Below are 19,593 nucleotides of genomic sequence, written 5' to 3'. Positions count from 1 at the left end.
TTTAAACTTTTTTTGCCATGTGGCGAGTTACACGTGAAGACATTATTAAAAAGGGTGCCCTGGTCAAAAGAATGGACCATAAAAATTGATGCCTAAAATACAATAATGCAACCACACGACCAAGAGAGGTGGCCCGGTCCGGTCTCTCTCGGTCTAGAACGGGCTAAAACGGGCCCGCCCTTGTCCCGGGCTTCTCCCGGCGCCCTCCCGCGCGCTCCCGCGCAGCGGGTTAAGCCACTTGTTAATATTGGCTACCTGTGAGAGGGGCGGAGCGTGCAGGGAGAGCGGCCCAGGTGCTTTCAATTGGGTCTGGCGGGCGCTCCTGGGACTTGAAGTCCTGCGCCCGCACTCGCTCGCAGCCCTGCACGCGTCCCCGCTGTCCCTACCTCCCAGGTAAAGCAGTGGGCCACGGGTGCTGTTCTGTCCTCTTCTGAGCCAGGTAAGCCCCCAAGGGCGAAGCGGGACCCGCAGAGCGGGTTCCGCAAGCAGTAACTGAAGGTCCGGTGAGAAAGCTGGAAAGCAGTTGCTAAGAGCACTGCGCTGCTGTTTAAAAAACGAAGTGGTGACACGGCGATGTCAGGCCGTGTTGAAGCTTAAATGCTGTTGATGGGAATGGTGGGGCGGAGCGTGCAGGGAGAGCGGCCCAGGTGCTTTCAATTGGGTCTGGCGGGCGCTCCTGGGACTTGAAGTCCTGCGCCCGCACTCGCTCGCAGCCCTGCACGCGTCCCCGCTGTCCCTACCTCCCAGGTAAAGCAGTGGGCCACGGGTGCTGTTCTGTCCTCTTCTGTGCCAGGTAAGCCCCCAAGGGCGAAGCGGGACCCGCAGAGCGGGTTCCGCAAGCAGTAACTGAAGGTCCGGTGAGAAAGCTGGAAAGCAGTTGCTAAGAGCACTGTGCTGCTGTTTAAAAAACGAAGTGGTGACACGGCGATGTCAGGCCGTGTTGAAGCTTAAATGCTGTTGATGGGAATGGTGGGGCGGAGCGTGCAGGGAGAGCGGCCCAGGTGCTTTCAATTGGGTCTGGCGGGCGCTCCTGGGACTTGAAGTCCTGCGCCCGCACTCGCTCGCAGCCCTGCACGCGTCCCCGCTGTCCCTACCTCCCAGGTAAAGCAGTGGGCCACGGGTGCTGTTCTGTCCTCTTCTGTGCCAGGTAAGCCCCCAAGGGCGAAGCGGGACCCACAGAGCGGGTTCCGCAAGCAGTAACTGAAGGTCCGGTGAGAAAGCTGGAAAGCAGTTGCTAAGAGCACTGTGCTGCTGTTTAAAAAACGAAGTGGTGACACCAATGGCAATCGGTGGGTGTGCCAAAAGCCCACAGAAGAAATACAACAAGGCTTGCAGACAGCAAGCGCTTTCGAGGCTTGACCTAAAAAATGAAAACTTTGCATTTTCCCTTTTGCTATGCATCCTGTTTTCCTTTAAGGAAAATGGGACACATTTGAAAAAAAAGTTGTATTTAAAAGAAAACACAGACACCCAGCAGAATACCATCCCTGTGTTTTTAGTGCTTCCCAATGGGTTGCAAAATGTGACCTACCTTATAAATGTTAATGAGGGAGGTCAATTGAGACCTACTGGAAATTGCAAACAGTGTGACAGTGTTGTACATAGCTGTCTGCAAATTCCGAATCGCGAGTCACAAATTAATTGCTATTAGGAAATAGCAAACCGCAAGCTTTGTACATGTGGTCCAGAGTTCTTCTGCAATTCTTGAAAGCAAACATGGAGTAGAGGTTGTATAAGTTGCCACTACGTTTAGGAAATGGCCACCTACCAGGCCTGAGATATTCTGTTATGACACCGTCAGGACAGAGGAGTGGCTACATGAAGTTTGAAGACCAGCGGTGTTACCAGATTTGTTCACGAAGCAGTTTCACTAGACTAACTCAAACTACGCCTTAGGGTACATGAATTGCAAAGGAGGAATAAGCCAATTATGTGAGTCAGACAGAGCTCAGTTGTTTGCTGCATGTTCTAGGCGAAAGCAACATGGGGTGCTGCCTGTGCATGGATTTCACAGCCTATGAATTGAAGAGTTTACTAAATCACAACAAACTCAGTGAATAACCCAAAGTCCTTGATGCCCATTTACAGATATACAGCTTCTGCATGCTGTGATGGGGGCACTCTAGGTGCAGGTGCAAAGAGCTAGGAAGTCTAGGAAAATGCTAATGCAATGGTGGACTGAATTCCCTATTTGTTATTTTGTTTTGCTTCTTTGTCTACAAAGGATACTGCACAGACAGGACACAATTGCATTCATAACTACCTGAGGAAACTTGGACAAAGAAAAAAGCACCCTGTAGTTCTCTTTGAGTCACTACTGCTGTAGACCGTAGCCAAACAATTACAGCAGTGTTTGGCTCCAGCATGGTGTTGTGAGGAACAAGGGCTTCTTTTTTTTAACTTCCTACTTATTATTTTCCAAATAGAAAAATAAACACAAGTTCACATAAATGTTGAGATAATATGTTTCAAGCTTCAATAAAAATTACAAAAGGTATGTACACTGTAGAATAGCATCACACAGCTCGACTATGGTATGAAACCTTGATAAGACAATATTAAAGGGCTCCTTTATTATCCCTCATCAATGGCATGAGGAAAGGGCATTTGGTAATGGTGCCATTTCTAAACTCCACACGTCATGCATGAACATTACAGCTTTCTCAATGCACAAATCACTGCTCCGCCTCCCATCCCAGGCTTTCTTGTTTTTTAGATACCCTCCAAAGTTTTTGAAAGACTGATGATAAAGACAAAAGCCAAATTCAAAAATGGTTCTAATGGTTTTATTGCTGAACTATGTACTAACATTTATACAGCTGAGGCAGCTGTTGCTACGGTGTAAACTTTGATGGTTGACTTATTGAAGCTGTACTACAAAATGTATCCTCTTTGGATGGAACACAATTAGAGCTCTGGGACTGCCCTAAGAGTCATCTGGTTCCTTGAATAAAAAAATTGAGAAATTAGAACTGCACGTGGCACTTAAGATGAATAGTGTTGATGCCAAAGTGGGAAGTACCATTAAGCACAGCATTTCAGAGCCATCGGAGTTACTGTTATAATACTAAAGGTAAAGACAGAGTGCATGAAATGTATATAGCACTCCACTGTCAGACATAGCAGTTTCGGAGTTATGGGCTAGGTTCAATAGGGTTGTCTACAAAGAGATCATATCAGACTAGTACAGTTTTAATTGTTCCCTAAAATGCAGAGGAAATGGAGGCTGCATTGAGAGCAGCATTGACAAATAATGAGGTCTTTTCTAGTGGGAAAAGAAGATTTATTAAACCTCATCAGTGGGCCAAAGGATCCAATCCATCTATACCTTCCTGAAAAGGCCTTTTAAGCGGAAACTTCTTGCTTGTGTTCCATTCTAGGGGGAGCCCTCCTGCCAGTTCGGAATAGACTGTTCCACTGAGAAGCAGGGTGAGTACTGATTTGCTGAAGTCGTCTCTAGAATGGTTCAGTGGATGAAAACCAATGGGTGGAATGCTACCCACAGTATTTGCCTGTGGCTTAGACAGTTTGCAAACATTCCTCCCATCAGCTTTTTTTGTGTTGCTATAAAGAAGAGCCCTTCCTGCAACCAGGCAGGAGTTGGTGTTTCGTGATGTATAATCACTTGATGATAAAACAAAATGTACTTCTGCAGAACAACACATATGTGTTCCAGGAGGTGACTGACAGGGCTTTAAAGAAGGGCACGTAAGAGGTTTGCCAGGTTACGTTTATTGTGTGCCTTTAAAGTTTTGAGGAGCAGCTGTTATCTAGTTATGGGTTTCCTATCATATAAGCTAGTCATCTAAGGCACAATTACAAAATAGGTGGATTTCGATGTACCCCAGGGTTAGAAATATTGTTTCTGGCTGGTATCCATGCTCATAAGTGGGGATATAGCAAATGATTCCCCACAGAATGATGAATGACCACACAGAGCCATTTGTTCTGGGATAAACCCTCCGTTTACCACCGATTCTTGTTAGGTTGTGAATGGGTATGAGGGAGCCTGTGTTGGGTGGGGGTAGGAAGTGTGTGCTGGTGGATGTAAGAGTGAAGGACATAAGAGTAAGTGGGCTGGCAGTTAGGAGAGTCGTGTGCGCTAGCTAGTTGAGGGGGCAGGCGCCAGGACCAGCCTGTACTTGCAGCGCGAGCCTCAGGCAATTTCATTGTGCTATGTTTCTGAATGGTAAAATTGGGCCTGGTTATCCTCACCTGGAAAATCCGGGGGCACGAACACTGGGCGAATTATCATTGGGAGGGGCAACATCTCACCCAGGACACTGCTCCTGGGTGCAGTGCTCATGCCTAAAGAGCCAGCACAGGTGGCAATGAAAGTGATTGGCTGTGCATTGGAAAATGTTGGTTCTTTTCCTTGTTTTTCACCCCTTCCTTCACTTAGGTACCTGTTTGTCTTTTCGACTGTTTAAGGGAACATTTTAAATCCATCAGCCACTGTTGTAGAGAATATAGATACATGTACGCTTCTTTAATGAATATTTGAAAAATTGTAACTTGTATCTTTATGCATTAGAGAAGAAAACGATGTGAACAAGTATAATTCTAATTAGCTGCATGTTACAGGTCGGCTTATTTATAAAGCCCTTGGTTCTTTGATCCTGTTTTATTAAAATGATCAAGTCTGTGTGTAATATGACAGTTTTTTCCAGGTGAGGGGCTGTACTCAGTGTACTGATTCCTTTTTCACATTTGTTCTTTCTAGCTAAGAACAAATTGTTGCGCATAGCAGACAAAGGGTGGTTTACACTGGAGTTTGAAGGCTGGTAACTTAGCTAGAATATTAGGGGCCTATTCAGCAAAGCATTTGTGAGTACAGAAAATTGCACACCAGGATAATCTTTTACACACTTTTACATGCCTTTGCGATTTGGACCTGAAACGTCAAACACCGTGTTAGTAAAAGTACAAAGAGGGCAACGCCCAGTTTATTTGTACTAATTATGTACAGATGGTCCCTGAATATTGACATTATATTCCCATTTTAAATGTTTCGGACCCTAGTCACGAGTTTATGTACTCAAAAAACCCCTTAGTGAACAGGACCCTTAGAGGAAATCCATGTTAAATAAATTTTGCAACTGCCACATTTTTCTGCTTTTGAATTATTTCCTGAAATAGAAATTATCAAAAATAGAAACCTTATGAACTGTGGAATGGTGCAATTAAACTTGACATTTTAAGTCTGCTATCCTATTTATACACCCCAGGCGTCCAGGTTGCCTGTTCTTCTAGTTTTATCGCATGCTACTCAAAAACTGCAAGCTGGCTTATTTCCCATTGGTAAGCAGAGGCTGAAGCCAGTGGCAGCCCAAACTACGTGCGTCCTACATTCCTGACCTAGATGCGGCTCATTGGCCTCAAGTCAACCCACAGAGCAATGAGCGCGTGACATGCTCTAGATCGTATCCCATGTGCCTTACACCCATCACAGTCACAAACCATTGGTGACATCTTCAAGACTATGCGTTGCCGAAGCTTTATCTGAGATCACTTTCCAAGGCGAGGCTTAAGATCCTGGTGCTGGCGGCAGTGCGTGCGCTCTTGTCCACGGTGCTGTCCAACCCTGGTACCAGGGAGCTGCCGAGCGCTGAACATGGCGGGTCTGGTTCTCACGTTCGGCTTGCTGGAGATGACAACACTCTTTGGAGGTAGGAACCATCCACACACCTGTCTCCATTTTACCTTCTTCACTGTGGCTGCCTCTTAATTCCCTTGGCTTGCATCATCAGTTCAGAGTCATACACAACACTACTGGACACTCGTAAAGGCCCATGTGGCCACCTCTGAGCAGAGAAACCTAAACCAGGGCTAAGTCTTGATAGCTACTTGACTGACATTAAATCCCTGTCGGCCTCTGCAGTGTGTCGCCAGCTTGTCTTTTCTTGGGCTCTATAATGAAGATAACACTCAAAGAATAGTCTGTGTAAAGGTACTAAGCATTTGTATCTGTAATGGGCTTAAGGCTTCTGTAAATATGATAGAAATAGAATGTGGAGCACAGCAGATGTCCTGAGGTGGCACTCCCTTTAATAGGTCTGAGTGAGAGGCAGAGATGCAAGGGTGAACGCAGGGTTGTTGGCTGTGCCATGCTGGTGCATCAGGGCGCAAAAGTCACATTGCAGGAAAGAACACTTTCGAGATTTCATTTCTGAAGAGTTTTTGGGCTATACAAGTAAGCACAAAGTCCAAGTTAAAAATATCAGCTAAATGTCTTAAACTGCTATATTCCAATAACACACATCTGCAGACTTATGCCATGTTGAGACCTGGGCTTCAATGCAGTGACTGGCCCACAATATTGCACCTTGTGACATAATGCACAGCTACAGTTAGTGTTATGTGTGGGATCTAGCCATGGTCATCTCTGACTATGGTTCTACATGTATCCAACTCAAGGATGAATCAAGTCACTCTGCACTGAAGTTTTACAGTGAGCTCAAGGTGGCTGCTTCATAACAGCCTTAGTCTTGCTCCTTGAGCTGTGACAAATGTCCCTGGTTGGGCCCAGTGCTGAAAATCTCACCCACTGGTTCCAAAAGAGAATAATGGGGCTCATTATGATGGTGGGCGAACATCAGTCCGCCTGCCATCATAACGGTGATGGAACTTCCCGCCAGACGTGCGGCGGTCCCACTAGTGCAATTAGGCTGCGCCATCCTGGCCTTTTAACATTGCGGACAGTGCTGCTGGCTACAGCACCGTCTGCAATGTCAAAAGAGCATGCAAAGCATATCCCTGCACCATGTGGCAGGCACCACGCTGTGCCTGCCACGTGGTGCATGGAACTGCAGGGGGTACCACGGGTACCCCTTCAGTGCACTCTCCCACACACACAGTGGGGGCCCGCAACGTGTCCACAAAGCCAGTCTCCGCCTGTCTTTTTGCGGCAGGATATCCGCTGCAACAAGACAGGAGGAAGGGCATATCATAATCACTACGGCGGTGCCTGCACAGCACCGCTGCAATATTGCCCTGGTTCTGGGTTCCGTAGGGCGGGCGGAAAAGGACAGCCTTGCGGAACCCTGGCGAACGGACTTTCCATCTGCCGCCGAACCATTGTGATTCCCACCACCATCCTAATTTGGCGGAGGGAATTTTCAGTATGAAGGTGGAAGGACCGCCACCGCTGGCCCGGCGGTGGCGGTCCTTCCGCCATCATAATGTGCCCCAATGAGCCCAGTCCTGAACTCTGCAGTGTATTGCCAGTTCCTTCAACCCCTATACGTCAGAGGTCATCTGCTGCACCGTGCCCATTTGAAATAGCCCTTTTCCATTGCACCTGTAAATGCTCCGTTAAACTCATGAAATGCACAAGAGCTTGAAACTGTCCATTCAGGGAGATAGCCACTAGCTTTGCAGCGCTACACGCTACACGCCTCAAGTGTTCAGCATATACCTTTTGACCTTATTTTTTTTGTAAAAGTTGATTTTATTGAGTCTGGAAAAAGGAAGAAGATAGTATAGACAGAAAGGAAAACAAGCGGCATTATTACAGCAGCACAAATATGAGCCCCGTAGGAGCATCCATTACAACCATTGGGAGTTTCAAGCGCCAGCGAGTCACATTAAGCAAAGTCTGTGATGACAGGGCGGTAAGAAGTTCCAATCGCCAAGTATCATTCAATGGCTCCGCTGAGACTACCCTGAGGAAGGGTCGATCTGTTACACGAAATGTCACGGGAGAGACCCATGCGTGTAAAGTCCTTCCCCAGTCGTGCAGTGCCGCAACAAGAACAAAATCCCCCCCAACTACGCCCCCCTCCCATCCCCCCACAATCCCCCCCTTCACCGACTGAAACAGGCATTGGCAATGCCAATAGGTCGCAGCAACGCGAGAGCTATTGGCTTTGTTATTGTTTTTTGGCCATTGGCTAATGCTTTGGCATTAGCATTGGGGAGTGCACTCAAGAAAACAACTTCTAAGTAAAGAAGACTTCTTTAGCAATTTTTCTCAAGTGTTCATTTTATTTGAAGTTGTCTTTCAGATCATATTAGTAGCTTTTTATCTTTATCCAAACAATTTGATAACATCAGGCAATGTCCATTTCAAAATCACCAATGCATTTCGGGCATTAGGTTCATGCCCTTCATCAGGGAGACGACACTATAAAAAATATATGGTGAATGACCGTTAGTAGGCGGTAAAATAACGAATGAACAAACAATTGAGGCAACATGATTGAGCTAATTAACATTCGGTAAAACATGATGTGCTGGTCGGTTAATCATTTGATAATATCATGAACAAATTATCACAACCATAATGATACTCATATGCAAAACAATCTACATGATGGACAAAATCCGTGTCACTTACATGCCTTTCCGAGTATAGGGTTCACAATCTGTAACAAAAGGAGAGTGCAGAAACTGGTTTACTATTTGTTCGGTGTGTGGGGTCTGAAAGCGTGGTGGTGTGCGAGAAAAAGCGGGAGTGAAACTAACCTGAAATGGTTGAATTCAAGGTGTAGGTAATCCAATGTTCGTTTCAGTGAATGCGGCACGAAGGGGTCGGTCGCGCTACTAAATTCAAAGGGAGAGATCTCCGATCATGTGAGCAATCACATGACTACCAGGGTGGAAAAAAGACTCAGCGAGAATGTTAAGTTCCACTCACAAAAGAGAGGATGAAATTCAGGATTGGGTGCCTTCACCCGGGCGGTTAGCAGATGGTCGCAGGGTCTAAATTACCGGCTAAAATTGTAATGTGCAATGTACAGAAAAGAAATAAAAAAATAAAGTACAAAAGAGAGGAAAAAATAGAAGGTCAGGATAACGTGGCAGAGTGGGGACTCGACCCACAGTCTGTTAATTGGAAGGAATGTAAGACTAAGGGATTAGTGTGTTGCGCCACCGTGATGGTGGGAGACATCAACAAGTTGGTGACCCTAAGGCTAGTGAAGGTTGTAGGGTGTGTGTGGTGATAAGTGTCAAATGTATAATATACAAACGCTGTAGGCACAATAAATGATCATAAGAGCAATTGGTTACAGGTAACATGCAAGTTCGATTCTTTCATTCAAGCCCGTAGGCTTCTGGGTTGAAAGTTTCTGAATCCACTGGTTTTCTCTGCGGAGAAGGTAGTTGGAGTTGTCACGACCTTCAATTTTAGGAACGATTTCCAAAACAATGAATTTGATCTGTGAAACATTATGTTTCTCTTCCGTGAAGTGGGATGATAAAGCAGATTTGGTGTTTTTTAGTCTGATGTTTGACTTATGTTCTGTTAGGCGCACTTTTATGCGCCGCTCTGTCTTGCCCACGTACATCTTGCCGCACGGGCAACGTATCCCATATATTAGGTTGCTTGATTCACAGGTTGCGTTCACCTTGAGTTTGATTCGGTGACCTTTAGATGGATGATTTATGCTGCTACCTCTAATAATGCTATTACAGTGGCCGCAGTTGAGGCATGGTCTCGTACCTATGTAAGTAGTCTCATCTGTCATAGGATTTTGTAGAATTTCCCCCAAGTTTTTAGCTCTGTTGAAAGCAAACAGAGGTGGTTGGCTAAATGATTGGTTGAAATCAGGTTCGAGATTTAGAATTGACCAGTGTTTGCGGATGATTTGTTTGTATCTTTTGCTAGCAGTAGAAAATTTTGATACTGCCACTATGCGTGACTGATCCTTTTTTGGTTTGTATGTAAGCAAGGTAGTTCTGTCAATATTGTCGATTCTCTGTCTAGCTTGATTCACTACTGTTGGCGGATATCCTCTTACTAGGAACTTGCTGGTCATTTCTTCTAGTCGTACCTCCAAAGTTGTTTCATCTGATGCAATTCTCTTTACTCTAGCCATTTGCGAAAATGGTAAGTTCTTAATAAGGTTTGGTTCATGGAAGCTTGAGTGTAGCAGCATGTTATTTCTATCCGTGGGTTTCACGTATAGATCCGTTGTGAATCCTGTGGGAGTTCTTATCACTTTCACATCCAGAAAGTTAACTTCAGTGTTGGATGTAACCCATGTCAACTGGATCCGTTGGTCGATATCATTGAACTTCGTCAAGGCCTTGATGAGATTTTCCTCCGTGTTGGTCCAAACGATGAAGAGATCATCGATGTATCTCACGATCATTTTAAGGTTGTCCATCCATTCACTGTTGGATAAAATATGCTGATTCTCATACCACTGCATGAAAATGTTGGCATACACGGGCGCTGCCGAATTGCCCATTGCCATCCCGGTGAGTTGTTGGTACCAGGTGGTGTCTGTTTTGAAGTAGCTGTGATATAGTATAAAGTGCATCAGCTCCATGAGGAAGGTTTGAAATTCTATATCCAATTCCGTTTGAAGTAGGGCCGCTTCCATTGCTTCAATGCCCATATCGTGAGGTATGCTGGTATACAGACTCCGTACGTCTGCAGTGCATAGAATGATGTCTTCAAGAGGGGTTAGAATAACCTGTTGGAGTTTTAAGAGAAATTGTGACGTGTCCTTAATGTATGTTTGCATAGTTTGTACCGTAGGCTGCATGTATTTGTCCAATAGTTGTCCGATGGGTTCATGGAGACTACCTCGTGTTGACACGATCGGTCGCATGGGTGGATCAAATGTGTTCTTGTGGATCTTTGGGACCAGTCTGAGGGTAGGGCTTCTGGGGTGGAGAGTTATCAGAAAGTTCTTCGTTCTTTCATTGATTATGCCATTTATAAATGCTGTATCAATCAGAGATTTGAGATTTTTTGAGTATTCTGAAGTTGGATTGTGGTCCATTCTTTTGTAAGTGTTGATATCCGTGATGTGTTCCATCACCTTAGCATTGTACATATCGCTGTTCATGATTACGATGGCTCCCCCTTTGTCTGCTTTAGTGAATTTAATCAATTTGTTAGAAGCCAATTTTCTTAGAGTGTCTAAATCCTTCTGAGTGGTGTTGCGATTTTTAGGTTTTTTGTGTTTTATCTTATGCAGGTCTTGTTTCACAAGATTCTCGAATAAATCCAAGGTCTTGTGACTGGTCGGCGCTTGAAAGGTGCTATGAGGTCGTAGTCCCCACAGGGGATGATTCCAGACTTTGTCTAGTCTCACTATTCCACTATTGTATAGACGTCGTGGGACCCTCGACGTCACCCTTCTGGTGCACCAGAACCCCTTATAAATTTTGGAGAGACATTGAACCAACCTTTGAGCTGTGCATCCACCCAATATTAATTCATTATTGTCTATCTAGAGTCCACGGGACGGATGGCACGCACCTAACCTCGACGTTTCAAACCAACTATGAGCAATTATGACGATATCACGAAAAGTACGGAAGCTAGGGCTTCCACGTTTGCCTTTGAAACTAAAGATGCGGATCAAATTTACTCCTTAATCAGGGAAGAACTTACGCAGGAAAGCACAAGCAGATCTAAAGAGCAAAATATAAGACATTTACTATATCTCACGAAACGAAAAACTAATCAACAACTACATGCAAGTACACTCATTAGATACCATCGGAACGCACGCATACCACGAGGCCTGAGAATAGCACTTAAACCATCCCTCTGTAAACATTCCAAGAAATTTCAAGAACGCTGGTACGAAATATTGAACAAGTGTTCACTAGATTTGATTTTGCTAATAATTCAGGAATTATCTAATATTTTAGAAGAACTCAGCACGGAGATTGAGGAAACATCTACTGAACTAGCTAAAATGATGACGGAGGACGAATTGAAAAACACACTGGAAGATATCAAAAACCAAATAGACCGCCATACCAAGGAAATTAACGAACGTAAAATTCGTAAATATAAAAGAGATACCCTGGACTACCGCCTTGGGGAAGTCTACACATGGGCAGATATCTATGCACAAAAACGCAGAAACCGTCCATACAACTCCAACACTGATACATCGTCCACAGATAGTGATACACAGAGACCACGTAAACCTCAATCTACCGGCATCCCTAAAGACAAAACACCAATGGAGGAACCGACCACCAGCAAAACCTCTGATACAAATCCTTTTTTAGACCAGGGCCAAGCCCAAAAAGGAGACCCCGGAGAGGGACAAGGAAAAGACAAAGAAAGGGACCCACCCACCACACGAAGCACATCAGCTACAACCAAGGAGAAGGACAAGGAGAAGGAGAGAAGAACAAAGAAGAATCTACCGCAAAACAACTAGTTATCAACATCAGTGACCACAACTTCAGCTCATATGAATTGGCACTACTACAGAAGGGCACATCGTTTGTACCAACAGCCACCACTGATAACCTGGAACTGGAAGTGAGTTTCTTTAAACTCATGCGTAAACTCAGATTGAGACATTTTTTTGATAACACCTTGCCGGATCGCCCACAGCCTGACAGTGATCAACTACGTGGACTACGACCTCATAGCACCTTTCAAGCGCCGACCAGTCACAAGACCTTGGATTTATTCGAGAATCTTGTGAAACAAGACCCGCATAAGATAAAACACAAAAAACCTAAAAATCGCAACACCACTCAGAAGGATTTAGACACTCTAAGAAAATTGGCTTCTAACAAATTGATTAAATTCACTAAAGCAGACAAAGGGGGAGCCATCGTAATCATGAACAGCGATATGTACAATGCTAAGGTGATGGAACACATCACGGATATCAACACTTACAAAAGAATGGACCACAATCCAACTTCAGAATACTCAAAAAATCTCAAATCTCTGATTGATACAGCATTTACAAATGGCATAATCAATGAAAGAACGAAGAACTTTCTGATAACTCTCCACCCCAGAAGCCCTACCCTCAGACTGGTCCCAAAGATCCACAAGAACACATTTGATCCACCCATGCGACCGATCGTGTCAACACGAGGTATTCTCCATGAACCCATCGGACAACTATTGGACAAATACATGCAGCCTACGGTACAAACTATGCAAACATACATTAAGGACACGTCACAATTTCTCTTAAAACTCCAACAGGTTATTCTAACCCCTCTTGAAGACATCATTCTATGCACTGCAGACGTACGGAGTCTGTATACCAGCATACCTCACGATATGGGCATTGAAGCAATGGAAGCGGCCCTACTTCAAACGGAATTGGATATAGAATTTCAAACCTTCCTCATGGAGCTGATGCACTTTATACTATATCACAGCTACTTCAAAACAGACACCACCTTGTACCAACAACTCACCGGGATGGCAATGGGCAATTCGGCAGCGCCCGTGTATGCCAACATTTTCATGCAGTGGTATGAGAATCAGCATATTTTATCCAACAGTGAATGGATGGACAACCTTAAAATGATCGTGAGATACATCGATGATCTCTTCATCGTTTGGACCAACACGGAGGAAAATCTCATCAAGGCCTTGACGAAGTTCAATGATATCGACCAACGGATCCAGTTGACATGGGTTACATCCAACACTGAAGTTAACTTTCTGGATGTGAAAGTGATAAGAACTCCCACAGGATTCACAACGGATCTATACGTGAAACCCACGGATAGAAATAACATGCTGCTACACTCAAGCTTCCATGAACCAAACCTTATTAAGAACTTACCATTTTCGCAAATGGCTAGAGTAAAGAGAATTGCATCAGATGAAACAACTTTGGAGGTACGACTAGAAGAAATGACCAGCAAGTTCCTAGTAAGAGGATATCCGCCAACAGTAGTGAATCAAGCTAGACAGAGAATCGACAATATTGACAGAACTACCTTGCTTACATACAAACCAAAAAAGGATCAGTCACGCATAGTGGCAGTATCAAAATTTTCTACTGCTAGCAAAAGATACAAACAAATCATCCGCAAACACTGGTCAATTCTAAATCTCGAACCTGATTTCAACCAATCATTTAGCCAACCACCTCTGTTTGCTTTCAACAGAGCTAAAAACTTGGGGGAAATTCTACAAAATCCTATGACAGATGAGACTACTTACATAGGTACGAGACCATGCCTCAACTGCGGCCACTGTAATAGCATTATTAGAGGTAGCAGCATAAATCATCCATCTAAAGGTCACCGAATCAAACTCAAGGTGAACGCAACCTGTGAATCAAGCAACCTAATATATGGGATACGTTGCCCGTGCGGCAAGATGTACGTGGGCAAGACAGAGCGGCGCATAAAAGTGCGCCTAACAGAACATAAGTCAAACATCAGACTAAAAAACACCAAATCTGCTTTATCATCCCACTTCACGGAAGAGAAACATAATGTTTCACAGATCAAATTCATTGTTTTGGAAATCGTTCCTAAAATTGAAGGTCGTGACAACTCCAACTACCTTCTCCGCAGAGAAAACCAGTGGATTCAGAAACTTTCAACCCAGAAGCCTACGGGCTTGAATGAAAGAATCGAACTTGCATGTTACCTGTAACCAATTGCTCTTATGATCATTTATTGTGCCTACAGCGTTTGTATATTATACATTTGACACTTATCACCACACACACCCTACAACCTTCACTAGCCTTAGGGTCACCAACTTGTTGATGTCTCCCACCATCACGGTGGCGCAACACACTAATCCCTTAGTCTTACATTCCTTCCAATTAACAGACTGTGGATCGAGTCCCCACTCTGCCACGTTATCCTGACCTTCTATTTTTTCCTCTCTTTTGTACTTTATTTTTTTATTTCTTTTCTGTACATTGCACATTACAATTTTAGCCGGTAATTTAGACCCTGCGACCATCTGCTAACCGCCCGGGTGAAGGCACCCAATCCTGAATTTCATCCTCTCTTTTGTGAGTGGAACTTAACATTCTCGCTGAGTCTTTTTTCCACCCTGGTAGTCATGTGATTGCTCACATGATCGGAGATCTCTCCCTTTGAATTTAGTAGCGCGACCGACCCCTTCGTGCCGCATTCACTGAAACGAACATTGGATTACCTACACCTTGAATTCAACCATTTCAGGTTAGTTTCACTCCCGCTTTTTCTCGCACACCACCACGCTTTCAGACCCCACACACCGAACAAATAGTAAACCAGTTTCTGCACTCTCCTTTTGTTACAGATTGTGAACCCTATACTCGGAAAGGCATGTACGTGACACGGATTTTGTCCATCATGTAGATTGTTTTGCATATGAGTATCATTATGGTTGTGATAATTTGTTCATGATATTATCAAATGATTAACCGACCAGCACATCATGTTTTACCGAATGTTAATTAGCTCAATCATGTTGCCTCAATTGTTTGTTCATTCGTTATTTTACCGCCTACTAACGGTCATTCACCATATATTTTTTATAGTGTCGTCTCCCTGATGAAGGGCATGAACCTAATGCCCGAAATGCATTGGTGATTTTGAAATGGACATTGCCTGATGTTATCAAATTGTTTGGATAAAGATAAAAAGCTACTAATATGATCTGAAAGACAACTTCAAATAAAATGAACACTTGAGAAAAATTGCTAAAGAAGTCTTCTTTACTTAGAAGACGATCTAATGTGTGCCCACAGGGGATGATTCCAGACTTTGTCTAGTCTCACTATTCCACTATTGTATAGACGTCGTGGGACCCTCGACGTCACCCTTCTGGTGCACCAGAACCCCTTATAAATTTTGGAGAGACATTGAACCAACCTTTGAGCTGTGCATCCACCCAATATTAACTCAAGAAAACAACACCAGACTTGCAGGAAAAGAAAGCAACATATTGAAAAAAAGGTGTGATGGAAGAGAAGATGATTAAAAGGAGAACAAAATAAGAATTGGTTGTAAATTAAATGTTAAAAAAACAAGGGAGAACTAAAGGAGAAAAACACATGGAAATCAATCAACATAGAAAGGTTACAGAGTACACACTACTGATAGGAGCAGCCTCCACCAGAGTAGGCACAAACACCCTGACATTGAAGGATGGGTTGTCTGACTGCAACAGAAGTATGTGGCAGTTCACCATTAATAAGGTGCCTCATCATACCGGCTTGCAATGGATGTGACGTGCAGGATTGGCAGGGAGGGGTTTGCGCTCGACCCCTTTACACCTTCCTCAATGTCCGTTTCCCAAAGGGGCAGTGACGGCTACACTTCCTTGATGCCTGGCCACATTGGTCTCACAGGCAGTGTTTCTGAATGTAAGGGTCACAACGTAGCCTTTCGGCTGAACACAGTTAACATAGCAACAGTGCACCCCAGTGAAACAAGTGACAGGAATAGGCTTTATGCAGAGGCCAGGGTTCTACATCTGCCCTAGCATATTAATGCCAGGCCTAGTGGGTCTGTCAATGCTTGTTATGAATAGTAATACAAGGGTAAGGTGGATGGTGGAAGGTAGGAAAGTTTAGTGGGTTAAGCCTTCCATCGCATTTATAGGTAACTGGAAAGTTAAAGTTCTGAATTCCACACTGCATTTCATCTTTAAAAGGTTGATAACAGTTATAAGCAGCGCTTCCACTGTGGGAACAAATGGCACATAAAACAATTAATAGTATTTAAGTAATCAAATTGGACATAAAAATACACTATTTTACTAGGTTTCTAACATTAATAAGTATAATTAATAATAAGTAATTAATGAGATCGCTAGATTGCTGACATCCACGACAGCTTTAACACCACAACCGCCCGACTACGACAGACCCCACCTCCCCTGTGAACAGCGCCATCCGCCTGACCTCCTGCTCCAACGTCAACGACGACAAAACACGCAAGGTCATGAACTCCATACACTCAGGATCTCCGTCAGACCCATGCCCACACCACGTATTCAACAAAGCAGACGCAGCCATCGCAACCCAGCTACGGTAGGTCATCAACATCTCCTTCAAAACAGCGACATTCCCGGAAAGCTGGAAACACGCCGAAATTCACGCCCTCCTCAAGAAGCCCAAGGTAGACCCCAAGGACATCAAGGACTTCCGGCCCATCTCCCTGCTCCCGTTCCCAGCAAAGATCATCGAGAAAATCGTCAACAGACAGTTGGCCCGCCACCTGGAAGACAACAACACCGCCACAGACGAAATCAGGGGCCAACTAGACAACGGCGAAACATCAACCCTCATCCTCCTGGACCTGTTGGCTGCCTTCGACATGGTCTGCCATCGCACTCTACAGACACGCCTCTTAGAAGCCGTAATCCAAGGGAAGGCCCTTGACCGGACCACGTCCTTCCTCTCCGGCAGAACCCAGTGCGTCCGCCTCCCTCCCTTCCGATCCGAAGCCACCAAAATCATCTGCGGCGTCCGCCAGGGCTTGTCCCTCAGCCCGACACTGTTCAACATCTGCATGGCCCCCCTCGCACAAGTGGCCTGCCATCACGACCTCAACATCATCTCTTACGCAGGTGACACCCAGCTCATCCTCTCCCTCACCAAGGACCCACACACCGCCAAAACCAACCTCCACGAGGGAATGAAGGCCGTTGCCGATTGGATGAGGCACAGCCGTCTGAAGCTGAACTCGGACAAGACGGAGGTATTCATCCTTGGAACCACCCCCTCAGCCTGGGACGACTCCTGGTGGCCGACCACACTGGGAACAGCACCAACACTCACTGACCATGCACGCAACCTAGGATTCATCCTCGACTCCTCCCTCTCCATGGCTAGACAGGTCAACGCCATCTCCTCCTCCTGCTACAACACCCTTCGTATGCTCCGCAGGATCTACAAGTGGATCCTGACCGAAACAAGAAGAACGGTGACACAGGCCCTCGTCAGCAGCAGACTGGACTTCGGCAACGTACTCTACGCAGGAATCCCAGCCAAACACCTACGACGACTACAACGCATCCAAAACACCTCCGCCCGACTGATCGTCACTGTCTCCCGCCGCAGCAACGTCACCCCCCACCTGATAGACCTACACTGGCTCCCCGTCGACAAGAGTATCACCTTCAAGCTCCTCACCCATGCACACAGAGCACTACACAACGCCGGACCAGCCTACCTGAACAGCAGACTCAGCTTCTACACCCCCACCCGCCAGCTCCGCTCCGCCAGCCTCGCTCTCGCAACTGTCCCCTGCAGCCAACGAACGACCTCCGGCGGCAGATCCTTCTCCTACCTCGCCGCCAAGACCTGGACCACCCTCCCTACGCACGTACGGCAGACTCAAGACCTACTCGCCTTCAGAAGACTCCTCAAGACCTGGCTCTTCGAGCAGTAGCAGCACCCCCTCCCCTCAGCGCCTCGAGACCCTGACGGTTATGTAGCGCGCTCTGCAAGTACTATGATTGAGTGATTAAACTGCTCAACATCTGATTTGGATTATCTGAAAACTAAATTTTTATTCTATACAAAGCAGCCCTCGAAACTGCATGTTTGCTTCTGCAGGTTGCTTTATCAAAGGCATGCAGGTTAACATAATTAATATTTGCTATTTAAAATACAATTTACATAGCAATAAAAATGTATGCGATGGTCAAAGACGAGGTTATGAGATTCTGTTTGCTTGGCGAGCCTTTATCATACACTTCACAGTATATAATACAGGCAGTGTGCATTATGATTCTATAATTCTATTGTAAAGAAAAAAAATTGCACATATTTATAATTTATAAATATGTGCACACATTGTTTTCTGTAGAATAGACTCAGACACCCAAAGCCAGATACCTAGAGATGTCATCCTTAAATGTAGAGGCATGTTATATGACTATTTACCAGATGGATTTAATTATGCTATCTAGAGTGCTTAATTTGTGCCGGTGCTTTCCGGTGCTAAGCACCGGCACCTATTTCTCAGCACCGGGTCTATAGAATTGATGAGCATAGGTATGCTCCAGAGGAGTATGTTGCAGGGCATAAATTCAGCCGAGGCCGATAGTCTTTGCGGTGTGTTTGGGGTGGTGGCAGCTCCCTGTTACTCCCGCTTTGCTTGTGGCCATATTACCTAGAACAGCGGTGATTTTAAGACTGTTTGTTCACTTTTAATACTAAAAATATCGTATCTCTTTTATTTGCATACTACTCTGCCTAACCCTTTTTGTTGTGCAGGTACATCGCGGGCGAGCTCTGACTCACCCGTCTATCTTGATAAAGCCTCTCCTGGCCCCTTTTACCGCGGCTGTTATTACGGTTGTGGCGAGGGTGGGCGGCCATCTTGAGGGTAGTCCTTCTCCCCAGCAGAACTGGTGGCAGCGTTCTAGCTGGTGGAGAGAGGACACGGCATAAAATTAGCATGCCTGCATCAGCGCGCAGCGGTCGCGCATGGCGGGCGCGCCTCAGGCGCGCCAAAGGTAAGCCAAAGGTCAGCCCGTCTGCGCCCGTCCGCGCCTCGGACGTGGCGGACGCAGGACGGGCTGGCTTGCAGTCATTGACCTCGATCAAAACTAATATTAGATACACCCGTTCGAGTTTGATGGTGCTTCTCCCCGCATTGGATAAAAGATTAAAGTGTACTACTATTGACCCAGTAAATCTTAATTCGTGCTCTGCCTGCGGCTTTGCATGCTGTACCAATAATATGATTTGTTCAGAGTCCGTCTCGGAGTTTGGCTCTATCTCAGCGGCTTTAATAAACGCTCGCTCTATGAGCAAACATGCTTCTGAAACTTTTTCTTTGCTAGAAGATGGTACACTAGACCTGTTATTCATTACAGAAACATGGTTGAACGACTCCTGTGCCCCTGATATTGAATTGGCCATTCCCAGAGGGTTTAAAATCCGA

At 45.3% G+C, this 19,593-nt stretch overlaps 1 protein-coding gene across 1 annotated transcript in view; it reads left to right on the top strand.

Annotated features, from left to right (window-relative positions):
- The first annotated feature begins 5,463 nt into the window (after positions 1-5,463).
- The window catches only part of LOC144771748 (uncharacterized), a 160,897-nt gene continuing 146,767 nt past the window's right edge, over positions 5,464-19,593 (top strand). Inside the window, exon 1 of the mRNA XM_078656051.1 lies at positions 5,464-5,669. Coding sequence (XP_078512177.1) covers positions 5,615-5,669 — 55 coding nt within the window. The 5' untranslated portion in view covers positions 5,464-5,614. The remainder of the gene's footprint in view (positions 5,670-19,593) is intronic.

This window comes from Lissotriton helveticus, chromosome 1_1 (genome assembly GCF_964261635.1).
Source record: "Lissotriton helveticus chromosome 1_1, aLisHel1.1, whole genome shotgun sequence".
Classification (NCBI taxonomy): Eukaryota; Metazoa; Chordata; class Amphibia; order Caudata; family Salamandridae; genus Lissotriton; species Lissotriton helveticus.
Note: the sequence above shows the minus strand (reverse complement) of the source record. Positions and strands in the feature narration are given on the sequence as shown.